Source organism: Bos taurus, chromosome 6 (genome assembly GCF_002263795.3).
Source record: "Bos taurus isolate L1 Dominette 01449 registration number 42190680 breed Hereford chromosome 6, ARS-UCD2.0, whole genome shotgun sequence".
In the NCBI taxonomy this organism is placed as follows: Eukaryota; Metazoa; Chordata; class Mammalia; order Artiodactyla; family Bovidae; genus Bos; species Bos taurus.
The window spans coordinates 17,312,521-17,325,488 of record NC_037333.1 but is presented as its reverse complement, the minus strand read 5'-3'; the positions used below and the strand labels follow the sequence as shown (position 1 = coordinate 17,325,488).

General features: G+C 41.9%; 1 protein-coding gene across 14 annotated transcripts in view; it reads left to right on the top strand.

Annotated features, from left to right (window-relative positions):
- SGMS2 (sphingomyelin synthase 2) overlaps window positions 1-12,968 on the top strand; it is a 98,444-nt gene that overhangs the window by 65,786 nt on the left and 19,690 nt on the right. For 11 of the 14 annotated variants that reach the window (XM_010805900.4, XM_005207619.5, XM_015471498.3 and 8 more), the window contains 2 exons: window positions 7,065-7,764; window positions 11,285-11,402. In XM_010805900.4, coding sequence (XP_010804202.1) covers window positions 7,310-7,764; window positions 11,285-11,402 — 573 coding nt within the window. In that variant the 5' untranslated portion in view covers window positions 7,065-7,309. Of the gene's footprint in view, window positions 1-4,428; window positions 6,267-6,289; window positions 6,970-7,064; window positions 7,765-11,284; window positions 11,403-12,968 lie in introns of those variants that run through there. The other 3 variants (XM_059887516.1, XM_024993219.2, NM_001205877.3) reach the window with 3 other exon arrangements.

Here is a 12,968-nt window from a genome sequence, read left to right as displayed (position 1 = left end):
CCTGTCTGATCTTGAGCACTTCACATGATCTCAACTTCTTTTCTTTAAAATATTTCCTGGGATTTCCCTGGTGGTCCCATGGTTGAGAAAACCACCTTGCAATGCAGGGTAGGTTCGGTAGGTTTGATCTCTGGTCGGGGAACTAAGATCCCACATGGCCTGGAGCAACTAAGCCCACATGCTGCCTGTGCACGCTGGAGCCCACGTACCACAACCCCTGAGCCTGCTTGCCATCACTAGAGAGTCCATGTGCCATGCTGAAAGATCCCGAGTCATGCAAGGAAGAACCGTGTGCACAACTAAGACCCAACGCAGCTAATGAATAAATATTTAAAAATATTTCCTAATGTTGTTCTAAGGATTAATTATATAATACCCAAAGCACAGTACCCGACACACATTTGCGAACTATGATGTTGTGTCCATTTTATTCTACAGCTTGACTTTTTCATGGCTTTATGGTGACATTGGGGTTTTTTTTTTTTCTTTTTTAGATTTTATTGATTGATTGGTTGATTTCCATGCCAGGTCTCGGTTGCTGCACAGGCTACTCTCGAACTGTTGTGTTCAGGCTTCTCACTGTGGTGGCTTCTCTTGTGGAGCACAGGCTCTAGGGTATGCAGGCTTCAGGAGTTGCCCGTGTGAGCTCAGGAGGTACAGCTCCCAGGCTGCAGAGTACAAGGTTGGTAATTGTGGGGCAGGCCGTTAGTTGCTCTGTGGTATGTGGGGTCTTCCAGGATCAGGGATCGAACCTGTGTCTCCTATATCGGAAGGCAGCCTCTTTACGCTGAACCACCAGGGAAGCCCCTGGGTTTTCTTTTTTAAGGGCTGGTAGGTCGCTAAGAGTTGGAGACGACTGAGCAACTTCACTTTCACTTTTCACTTTCATGCATTGGAGAAGGAGATGGCAACCCACTCCGGTGTTCTTGCCTGGAGAATCTCAGGGACGGGGGAGCCTGGTGGGCTGCCGTCTACGGGGTTGCACAGAGTTGGACACGACTGAAGCGACTTAGCAGCAGCAACAAAGCTTTAGTAGTCTGTTAAGAAACTCATCAGCTCTTTTGTTTGCATTGATCATTCAACTCTGTTTCAAGACCTTGTTTTTCTTAAGCCTTTAAGCAACATCTAAATCTCTTTCATTCATAATTGTGATTTCTGGATGTTAGCAACACATTCTCTTTGGTCAGTGTTTAACCTCTATCTTCAACAGATTACATCTTTTTGAACATTGAAACCCACATATAGACTTCAATCAGATCAGATCAGATCAGATCAGTCGCTCAGTCAGGTCCAACTCTTTGCGACCCCATGAACCACAGCATGCCCAGCCTCCCTGTCCATCACCAACTCCTGGAGTTCACTGAGACTCACGTCCATTGAGTCAGTGATGCCATCCAGCCATCTCATCCTCTGTCGTCCCCTTCTCCTCTTGCCCCCCATCCCTCCCAGCATCAGTCTTTTCCAATGAGTCAACTCTTCGCATGAGGTGGCCAAAGTATTGGAGTTTCAGCTTTAGCATCATTCCTTCCAAAGAAATCCCAGGGCTGATCTCTTTCAGAATGGACTGGTTGGATCTCCTTGCAGTCCAAGGGACTCTCAAGAGTCTTCTCCAACACCACACTTCAAAAGCATCAATTCTTAGGCGCTCAGCCTTCTTCACAGTCCAACTTTCACATCCATACATGACCACAGGAAAAACCATAGCCTTGACTAGATGAACCTTTGTTGGCAAAGTAATGTCTCTGCTTTTGAATATGCTATCTAGGTTGGTCATAACTTTCCTTCCAAGGAGTAAGCATCTTTTAATTTCATGGCTGCAGTCACCGTCTGTAGTGATTTTGGAACCCAGAAAAATAAAATCTGACACTGTTTCCACTGTTTCCCCATCTATTTCCCATGAAGTGATGGGACCGGATGCCATGATCTTCGTTTTCTGAATGTTGAGCTTTAAGCCAACTTTTTCACTCTCCACTTTCACCTTCATCAAGAGGCTTTTGAGTTCCTCTTCATTTTCTGCCATAAGGGTGGTGTCATCTGCATATCTGAGGTTATTGATAGTTCTCCCGGCAATCTTGATTCCAACTTGTGTTTCTTCCAGTCCAGTGTTTCTCATGATGTACTCTGCATATAAGTTAAATAAACAGGGTGACAATATACAGCCTTGATGAACTCCTTTTCCTATTTGGAACCAGTCTGTTGTTCCATGTCCAGTTCTAACTGTTGCTTCCTGACCTGCATACAAATTTCTCAAGAGGCAGATCAGGTGGTCTGGTATTCCCATCTCTTTCAGAATTTTCCACAGTTTATTGTGATCCACACAGTCAAAGGCTTTGGCATAGACTTCAATAAGTTTCCTTAATTTTTAAACTATATTTACACACTTAATACATCTTATCTTTTTAACCACTCCAGATGCCCAACCAGGTCAACATACAACTTTAACAAGCAAAGTGCTCCTTAGCCTGTTGACTGGAGCTCATGTCTGTGCTTGGTCTCCTCTGTGGAATGCAGCCATGAGCCTCAGATCAGAACTGGGAGTGAGTCATAAACCGCACACTTGCACCTTTTCTTCAAGCCTTGAAACTCTGTTACATTACTCCTTTTCCATTTTTGGTAGACCATGAAATTAAAAGACACTTACTCCTTGGAAGGAAAGTTATGACCAACCTAGACAGCATATTAAAAAGCAGAGACATTACTTTGCCAACAAAAGTCTGTCTAGTCAAGGCTATGGTTTTTCCAGTGGTCACGTATGGATGTGAGAGTTGGACTGTGAAGAAAGTTGAGCACCAAAGAATTGATGCTTTTGAAGTGTGGTGTTGGAGAAGACTCTTGAGAGTCCCTTGGACTGCAAGGAGATCCAACCAGTCCATCCTAAAGGAGATCAGTCCTGGGTGTTCATTGGAAGGACTGATGTTGAAGCTGAAACTCCAATACTTTGGTCACCTCATGTGAAGAGTTGACTCATTGGAAAAGACTCTGATGCTGGGAGGGATTGGGGGCAGGAGGAGAAGGGGACGACAGAGGATGAGATGGCTGGATGGCATCACCGACTCAATAGACATGATGGGAGCACTCCGGGAGTTGGTGATGGACAGGGAGGCCTGTCATGCTGCGATTTATGGGGTTGCAAAGAGTTGGGTACGACTGGGCGACTGCACTGAACTGAAGCTCTGATAGGAATTACTGAGGCAAGAATACTGAAATGGGTTGCCATGGTCTCCTCCAGGGGATCTTCCCATCCCAGGGATCAAACCCAGGTCTCCCGCATTGTGGGCAGATTCTTTACTGTCTGAACTACCAGGGAAGCCCTCTACACTTTCCCAGATCTAACTCTGTACTTAATGTGATACTGCATCCTTCTTATGTAGTATTTATGTACTTGTCTCACAGTTTTGTCGTTACTGTATCCAAAAACAGTGTGTTAAGTATATTATGATGGCTGTAATTTATTTAACTCCCTATTGTTGGATATTAGAGTGTTTCTAATTTCTGCTTATAAATGTATTGAAAGCATACTTGTAGAAATATTTTGTGTGCATCCTTATTGCCTTGAGATAACTTCCCAAAATAGAATAACTGGGTGCCATTGCCCCAATATTAGTTGTGTAATGCAATATCTACTGGTACAAAGCTTCTGCTGCTCCCATTCTTACTCCTTGATGAACCATAGAATCATTTTGTCAAATTACAGGAAAAATACTATTGGGATTATTAAGAGAAAGTGATTAATGTATTTTAATATGGTAAGATCAAACCCTTTATGGTATAACAGAGGTAAAATAAAACATATAAACATAAGTGTGTATTTTCTTATAATTTGACAGAAAGATCCTGAGGTTCCCTTAGGGATGAAAAGTATAGGATTTTTTTTCCCAGTAGATATTAGAACACATTTTACACAGCTAAAATTGTGATATTGGCATTGAAAGAGCATAGCTGTATATATATATACTTTTGTTCCTACTGTTGAGTGCTTTCTCTCCCCCAGATCAAGTGGATAGTGAATTTTATCAGTGCCTTTTAAACATCACTCAAGATGATCATCGGAGAAGGCGATGGCACCCCACTCCAGTACTTTTGCCTGGAAAATCCCATGGACAGAGGAGCCTGGTAGGCTGCAGTCCATGGGGTTGCTAGAGTTGGACACGACTGAGCGACTTCACTTTCATGCATTGGAGAAGGAAATGGCAAGCCACTCCAGTGTTCTTGCCTGGAGAATCCCAGGGATGGGGGAGCCTGGTGGGCTGCCGTCTCTGGGGTTGCACAGAGTCGGACACGACTGAAGTGACTTAGCAGCAGCAGCAGCAGCAAGATGATCATATCTTTTTGGTTTACATTTCTTTGTATTTAGTAAAATACAAATTACAGTTACCTCCTAATTTGCAAGCTTGTATTTCTGGAGTAAATTATACTTTGGTCTTAAAGAAAAAAAAAAAAAAAAAAGCCCTAGCAAAGCGGTGTTATTAAACTAACAGTTTCTGAGTTTTGCACTTGCCTTCAAAAGCAAGATTAGTCTATAGGGATCTTAAACTTTTAAAATATTGTCTAGACTAACTTGCAGTGTTTTGCAATGTAAGAAGACTTGGAAAGCTTTTCATCTGCTTGTGCTCTGGCAGAGTATACCCTAAACCAATGACCTAACGGGGTTGCCAGCCTCAGGAGGAACTGCTGTGGCTTTTGTCACTTTCCAGATACTTGCTGGTAGGAGAGTCTCACCGTGGGAATGAGTGTGTTGTAATGATCGTCGTGATGATGAACATTGCGTCCCAAGATTGGTTGACACATGATGATGTGCTTTGTATATTTAATCTTCTTAATGAAACCCCAAGGAAAACATCAATCCTGCCACTAATGACAATAAACAGGCTTTGTCCTCAGAGTGCTCTTCCTCCCAGGAGCACAAAGCTCTTTATGATTAATTATTTCAGTCATTCGCACACTTGTCCCAGTAGGTAGATAGCTGGATGCTTCCTCTTTAAAAAAAAAAAAAAGCAACTATTTTCTTCTGTTCTACATTCTATGTTCCAGAATTAGGTAGCTACCTTTTAAAGACCATCTGTATGTCTGCTAGAGTGGACCTGGGCTTCAAAATTACAAGCTTCTTTCCCCTACAAACATCAAATGCAGAGCAGTTGTGGAGTAGTAAAGTTGGATGGAATTTGGATGATAGTTTGGCAGGATGCTATGAGTGGTGTAGCCTGAAGTTGGCAAAAAGAAACAAGCACTGGCTGACCCAGTGCTTTGGTACCTCCATTAGAAGGAGTTGACATGGTGTTGATGGTTTGTTTTGGAAAATACCTTACTGAGTCACCTCTTCGTTATACCTAGTCTTCCCACAACACTGAGCCAGGGCAGTGCAGAGAGTCTCTGTTAGGCCTATTTTACAGAGAGGGGCCCTGGTCCTTTTTCACTGTGCTCTGATGCCTTAGTATCTGGAGGCTTTTCCCAGGGCCAGGAGAAAGGTGAGGGGTAATCGCTCTTAGCGGATCTCCATCTCTTAGTGATCCACCTAGCCCTGCTAGGCTAACTTTCCTCTTGCTTTCACTTCCTCGGAAACGGACAGTGCCTTTCTCTGGACACATTTTTGGGACACAACTAGAGCTACATTCTGATCTAGCCATCCACCTCATTCTTCTTCTTACAATATGCCAGTCAGTCTTCAAAGTTTCATCACTTGGGTTCTGCCTCTTCAGTTAGACGCTGAGCTCTTTGGGTGGCATTCTGGTTGGCGTGTATTTTTTTTTTTAACTTCTTTTGATTTGCCCCTACATATCCATCAGTGTCGGGACATTTAGGTGCACAATAAACATTTCTGGTTGATCTGTTTGCCATTCACAACTGTCAACAAATACTGCCTGTCCATACCGTCTGTGCCATTTTAACTTTCTTTCCTTGTTCTTTCGTTAAATAAAGGCTTGGCTGTCATCACTTTGAGCTTTTCCTCCTCCCAATTTCCACCCCCTGAGGTCACTCTGAAAGGGAGGTCTTTAAAATGCAAAAGCTTGTGCTTAAGTTGTGCAGTGTCCTCTGCGTGGGGACTAATTACGAGGTTTGGAAACCTCTTTAGGTGGCTGGGATCTCCAGCCGGACGAAAATACTGCTTTCCTAAATTGAGAACAGCTGGGGCTGTATTGCTGACCCGTATAAAAGGTGGTGCTGGTGCTCTGTGCTGTGGAGAGAGGGCTCTGCTCTTTGGGGCCTGTGGCGCTTCAAGCAAAGAGCACCTATCATCCTGGTGTCCTGGTGTCCTGGTGTCCTGGTGGGTAAGTCCTCTGAGCCGGTCCTCTGGGTGCCCGCTTCTATAGTTGGACAGAAATTATGATGCATGGAAATGTTCTCAGTTACTAATTCACTATGTTGGTTGTAGTAAATTATTTTCTTCTTCCAGAAACCAGTAGAGTTTGCCCCCTAAATGAGACATAGCTAGTAAGGCTTTGGTATCTTTTCACTGTGTTATTTTGTAGGCTGTCAGTGTTCCTTCTGTATGGTGTGAATCTCTGACTGCAAAAGGATTAACAGAGTTAGTACCGTTTAAAATGTCTTGAATATGTTCTGAAAAGTAGTCACTTAAAGATTACTATGAAAATAGAAAGTCGACAAATTCAGAGAGTAACAAGTATTCCATACATGTAAGCAACTCCTCACAGTGTTTTATTTTTTAAGATTCATAGGGAAGATGCAGTCTTAGGAAGGAATGATATGATCTCTGGGGAGGTTCTGGCTTATTATGACTTCATGATTAGCAACAAGTGAGACTGTCTGATGAAGTGTTTGCAATGCTGGGTCCTGACTTTTATTTAAAGAAATTGAAAAGGAATTGTTTATTAGAATGTTCCTATTTATACTGAAATCAGCTCAAAAAGAGAAGAATTCCGAGATGAAACAATTCAATGTTTTATAAATAAACTCCATCTCAGCAGCTTTTAACTATGTTCTGACGATATATTTATAAAGCAAATGGCTTTGGTATTTATTTCCTTATTTTGATAATGTTTTTGTTTTGGATGGTTGGCAAGTGGACAAGCATGGTTTCTGAACAGAGTTCTGTTTTGTTTTTCCAGGTGGGATAGTAACATCTTTGGGGGAAAGAAAATTGACTTCCTTTCCTGAAAGTGGTAAACGTATGGCAGATGGTGGCCCAGGAGGAACACTAGAGAGATGGAGACCATCTATGTTTTGCACTAGGAAACAAGATCAGTCTTAAGAGTCCATGTTGATCTTGGAAATAGAAGGATTAAAAAAAGTCAAGTTTCCTCAAAGAACAAGAACTTTACCATCTCCTTTTTGACCTGAAGACCAGGGGACAATGGATATCATAGAGACAGCGAAACTCGAGGAACATATGGAAAATCAAACCAATGACCCTGCAAACACTTACACGAGACCTCCTGAGCCTGTCGAAGAAGAGAACAAAAATGGCAACAGTAAACCTAAGAGCTTATCCAATGGGTTGCGGAAGAGCACCAAAAAGTACCCGGACTACATCCAAATTGCTATGCCCACAGAAGCGAGGAACAAATTTCCCCTTGAGTGGTGGAAAACGGGCATTGCTTTCGTGTACGCTCTTTTCAACCTTGTCCTGACAACCGTCATGATCACGGTTGTGCACGAGAGGGTCCCTCCCAAGGAACTCAGCCCTCCACTCCCAGACAAGTTTTTTGATTACATAGATCGGGTGAAATGGGCATTTTCTGTATCAGAAATAAATGGGATTATATTAGTTGGATTATGGATCACCCAGTGGCTGTTTTTGAGATACAAGTAAGTAAGGTCTAACATGTTTTGGGGGTTTGCCATGGGAGTTTATATTTAAGTGAGTAGATGTGTGATCGAAATGCTCTTTCTCGGTTTTATCTGATAACTTCAGTCTTATCCAGGCACTTGATGAAAAGAAGAGATAGAAAGATCTACAACCTTGAGTAAATCCAGTCGTTATTCCATCAGCATTTATTGAGCAACAGTATGGAAGTGGCAGGTGTGTGTAAAGGTGCAGGAATGCTATGGTGGATAACTCAAAGCTTGTAAATTTAAGGTGCAGTTCTGATTTCAAGCAACTTGGCACTATGGTATTTGCATGATACATTAAGAGGCTTGGAAAGGAATACATTCACTTCATCATGCTTATGTTATTCCAGGCTCTTGACAGGTGGGGAAAGTAGTCGGCTGTTACTCAGAATGTGATGACTATATTGGTCTACAGTCAATCACAGCAGGCTTTGAGGTTTGCCTCTCTTCAAGAGTTCTCAGATTTTACATTTCTTTTCCATTTGCCTATTAGCAATTCAACCACCGGAGTTTGCTTAATAAACTGCATTTAGACCTGGGTCCATGCAGTTTGGGTTTTACTTACCTGTAGTAAACAGGCCTTCTAGTTTCCTCACGCCATCACAAAGGAGCAGCTAGTTCACTGGCTTCAGTCTTCCCTTTTTAGAATAGCAGAAATCAGGAAGTGTAGTAAGCCAGGTACTTTTGCTTTGAAGACACTTAAAAATAGGACATAGCTCTGAAGTGGTTATTTCTGTTTCCCTGTGAATTCAGACTGCTAGCCCATTAAAAAAAAGGGGGGGGGCCTCAGTTCCTCTTTTCTTCTCAGCCATCATTCAGATGTTTTTTCTTGCTAAGATTCTAGTGATTAAGTCACAAATATAAATTTGATCAAAACATTGCCCACAAACAAGGCTTTTGAAAGTATAATATATGCTAATGTATTCAATACACTTCAGAGTCAAATAGGATTTCAGTGTTAATGCCACAAGATCATTTTTTGAAGAGGGAATTTATGCTGTATTATTTTTTCAATTGGTTGTTGCTTTGAGAGTTGAAGAGTTCACTATATCTTTGCTAAAGAGTTCTACATCAAGTTTGCAGTTTTGAAAACTTGTTCCAGAAACTGAAGTCATTCCTGAGCATTTTCTTGTAAATAAAATATGTCTCTCAATATGTGTAAGTGAATCACATAGCTGTCAGTTGTCTTAGAACTTCTTACAGAAGGTGTTAGTTATGACATGCTTCATGCTAAAAGCTAAAAAACTTTTAGCATTTTTCTTTTCAGTGTCTGGAATTGACACAATATAAGAGAGACTGCTCAGGCCAAAGGTATTTGCTCTCTTTTATTTTAGAGCAAAGTTTTATTTGTGTATGTCCGTGAAAATAGAAATTTTCCAGGGTTTGGTTAGCAGCTGGCTTCCAGCCTGAACTACTGCCTTGGTGTGTTTGAATGTCCATCCAGAGGATTGTTATTACCTGCCTCTCCATGGCCATCTTCGGTTTTACCACATCAAAACTTGTAGTCACATAAGCCAGCCACGCATTTTAATAGCATCCACTGTTTCAGTCACAGTCCACCAGCAAAAACTTGTTGGGGGAAATCGCACTAATTTTTCTTTTTCAGGTAGGTTCGGATCTAACATTTTAGTAACTGGTGGAGTAATGTTTATAACTTGTTTTGCACATTCCAGCTGAATAAAAAATTCTGCTTGTACTCTCACTCTCTCACTTAAGAGCACCTTCAAAGCGATGGGGGAAAAATAATTGGCAGTAGTTCTTAAACTAAATAAGACTGCAGAATGCATATTTCACCTCTAAGTTAATTTTCTGTTCTGAGCACTGCTGAACTGTGAATACTGGAGTGAATATAATTGACTCCTAATAATTCTTGCTTATTACTTCACCTTGTCTAACAGCATGGAGCACATTTGAGCGTTCCTTTTGAGCCTGGGGTTGAATCAAAGGGAGAATAGTTTTTCACTTAACCAAATGGAGACAGTCAGCAGTGTTTATCACCTGTTCCTTTTCAGTGCTAGAAAAGGCAATGCTAGAATAGTAAGCCTTTGAAAGAGATGCCTTGCAATAAATAAATGCTTTCATCAACTAGTCAAGGTGGTTTTTCTCTATATATTTTGACCCCAGGAACCCTGGAATCTTCTTAAAATAGCTCTTGGAGACAGACAGCTAAAATTATATCTGTACATAATTCTTTAAATTAGAAGTCTCAACAGTTACCTGAATTAGACCTTGATCCACAGCAGACTGCAGTCTCAGAGAAAACTTAAAATATGCCACATGCCTGGAACTGTCTGTTTTTCCAGAGATCTTTGGGAAGATCTGGTTTGGGAAGTTTGAGAGCTCTGAAAATGGGGGACCTGGAGTAATATATTTTATGTACTAGGAAAGTTACAACTAGTAATTCTAAGGGCTTTGTGGGTCTCACCCATGTCTTAATCCCCAGAGCCCAGAGTTTATAGACCCATCTCTGACCGCACAGCAGGGCCATCTTCAGAACTCTCTTTTTTATTTTCTAAAAAATATTTATTTGGCTGTCCTGGATCTTAGTTGTGGCATGCAGGAGCTTTAGTTGCGGCATGTGGGATCTAGTTCCCTGATTGGGGATCGAACCCAGGCCCCCTGCATTGGGAGCGAGGAGTCTTAGCCCCTGAGCCACTAGTGAAGTCCTATCTTCAGAACTTCCATGCCCATTCAGGAGCCCATGAGGCAGTGGTGCAGACAGGCAAAGCCTTTCCCTTTGGAGACAGTGTGCTCAGAGCCAGCTTCTAGGAACCACTGCCTTAGACTAAGGACTCAGAGGGCAAAGGACAGGACTAATGTTAGTCAAGACAGCCGTCGCCACCAAAACATACAAAGTGAAAAAGGACTTGTAGATTTTTAAATTTTTTTGCCTCTTTTCATCAAGAATGCATAAAATAAGGGTGAAATTTACAGCTTCACTCTTAAATATCCTTAAATGCACGAGGACCCTTTGACCGTCTTCAAAATATAATTCTCTGAAAATCTCTATAGTCATAGACAAAATAGTTCATGCCGAAGTTGTCAGAATATTTTTGGATGGTCCCCAAATAACCCTTGCTTATATAACTTAGTTAAATGAGTTGTCCCATTTCCCTGTGTGCCCAATTATGTAGCATCACCTTAGCTCATTACTAAATTCCTCTGTGGCCGTGGCTCGCTTATACCACTGCTGTGTTCCCAAGAGAGGGCTTATTAATGCAGTGGATTGACTGACAACATAGAGAGGTTCATTGAATTCTCTGGCAAAGAGTGCTTTTTTAAGGAGTGGTGGTGGTTTAACCTTTAAACTACTTTAACTCACCAGAGACTCATCACACCTTTGGGGCCCAACCCACCTAGATTGATCGCAGTATGTGAATCTTTAGTTCAGAAAACTGCAGATATTTTTTATTCTGTTAAACCTTATTTTATATTGCCTTTAGGATCAAAAAGCCCCAGTAAACCTATTTTTTCCCCATCCCTATTTTTCCCTTAGGTCAATAGTGGGGCGCAGATTCTTTTTTATCATTGGAACTTTATACCTATATCGCTGTATCACAATGTATGTCACTACCCTCCCGGTGCCTGGAATGCATTTCCAGTGTGCTCCAAAGGTAAGTCCCTCCGAATTACCCTTTAGAGGATGGTAAGCAGTGATTGAGCACCTGCTCTCTGTTATTCGTTCTCCTAGACACATTCATATGTGTTAACTGAAATCTAACACATTTTCTGCTTTGCTTTAGATTTTGGGGTCGGGGGGAGAAGTGAAAATGTGGTAATAAAATGTATGTCTTTGTGCATAAAACTTTTATTTTCTGCTACCCGGAAGTTACTGCCAGATTATGGACTCTGCTTTTTTTGCCATCTCATTTTCTCATTCATCCAATCATTTTCAAAGTATTAAGTTCCTGTTGTATCCCAGGCAGTGTATGATAGCAATGACCAAAATGAAGTTCTCCTCCTCTGAGAATGTATATTCTTATGGAAGGATGGCAATGAATAAATAAAGTCATAACTTGTTATGACTTGTGGTGGTAGGTCAAGTAGCTGTCAGCTGGAGAACAACAAAGCTGAGTAAGGGTGAAAGGGACTCTGAGGGTAGGTACTATTTTATACAGGTGTCCCCCATGGCTCAGTGGTATAGAATCTGCCTGCTAATGCAGGAGACGTAGGTTCCATCCCTGGTTGGGAAGATCCCGGGGAGAAGGAAATGGGCACCCCCTCCAGCATTCTTGCCTGGGAAATCCCATGGACAGAGGAGCCTGGTGGGCTACAGTCCATAGGATCGCAAAGAGTCAGACATGACTGAGCAACTAAAACACAACAACACTATTTTGCAGAGTGGTCAGGAAAACTTCTTCAATAAGAAAGCTTTTAGACAACCAGGCTTAGGGAGTGAGCCATGTGGATGGGGTGAGAACTCCAGGACAAGGAAATAACCCTTGTGGTGCATTCCAGAACAGCAGGGAGACCTGTGTGGCTGAGCAGAGTTGTGAAAAGTTGAGATGATGCAGCCGCATATTTCACAGGACCTTTAGCCCATTGTAGGAACTTAAACCTTGGTGGTGACTGTGGAAGTCAGGAGAAGTCATTCCATTTGGGATATATTTTGAAGGTAGAGCAAACAGGATATTCTAATAAGTTGGACATGGGTTTAAGAGAAAGAAATCAAGGATGAACTCAAAGTTTTTAGTAACCGGAAAGAGAGAGTGGCCTTTTGCTCAGATTGTTGTTGTTATTCATTTGCTAAGTCGTATCTACCTCTTTGCGACCCCATGGACTGCAGCACTCCAGGCTTCCCTGTCCTTCACCATCTCCCAGAGCTTGCTCAAACTTATGTCCATTGAGTCGGTGATGCCATCCAACCATTTCATCCTCTGTCACCTGCTTCTCCTTCTACCTTCAATCTTTCCCAGCATCAGGGTCTTTTCCAACGAGTCAGCTCTTCACATCAAGTGGCCAAAGTATTGGAGCTTCAGCTTCAGCATTGGTCCTTCCAATGACTATCCAGAGTTGATTTCCTTTAGGATGGACTGGTTTGATCTGTTTACAGTCCAAGAGAATCTCAAGAGTTTTCTCCAACACCACAGTTCAAAAGCATCAATTCTTTCCCACTCAGCCTTCTTTATGCTCCAACTCTCACATCTGTACCTGACTACTAAAAAACCATAGTTTTGACT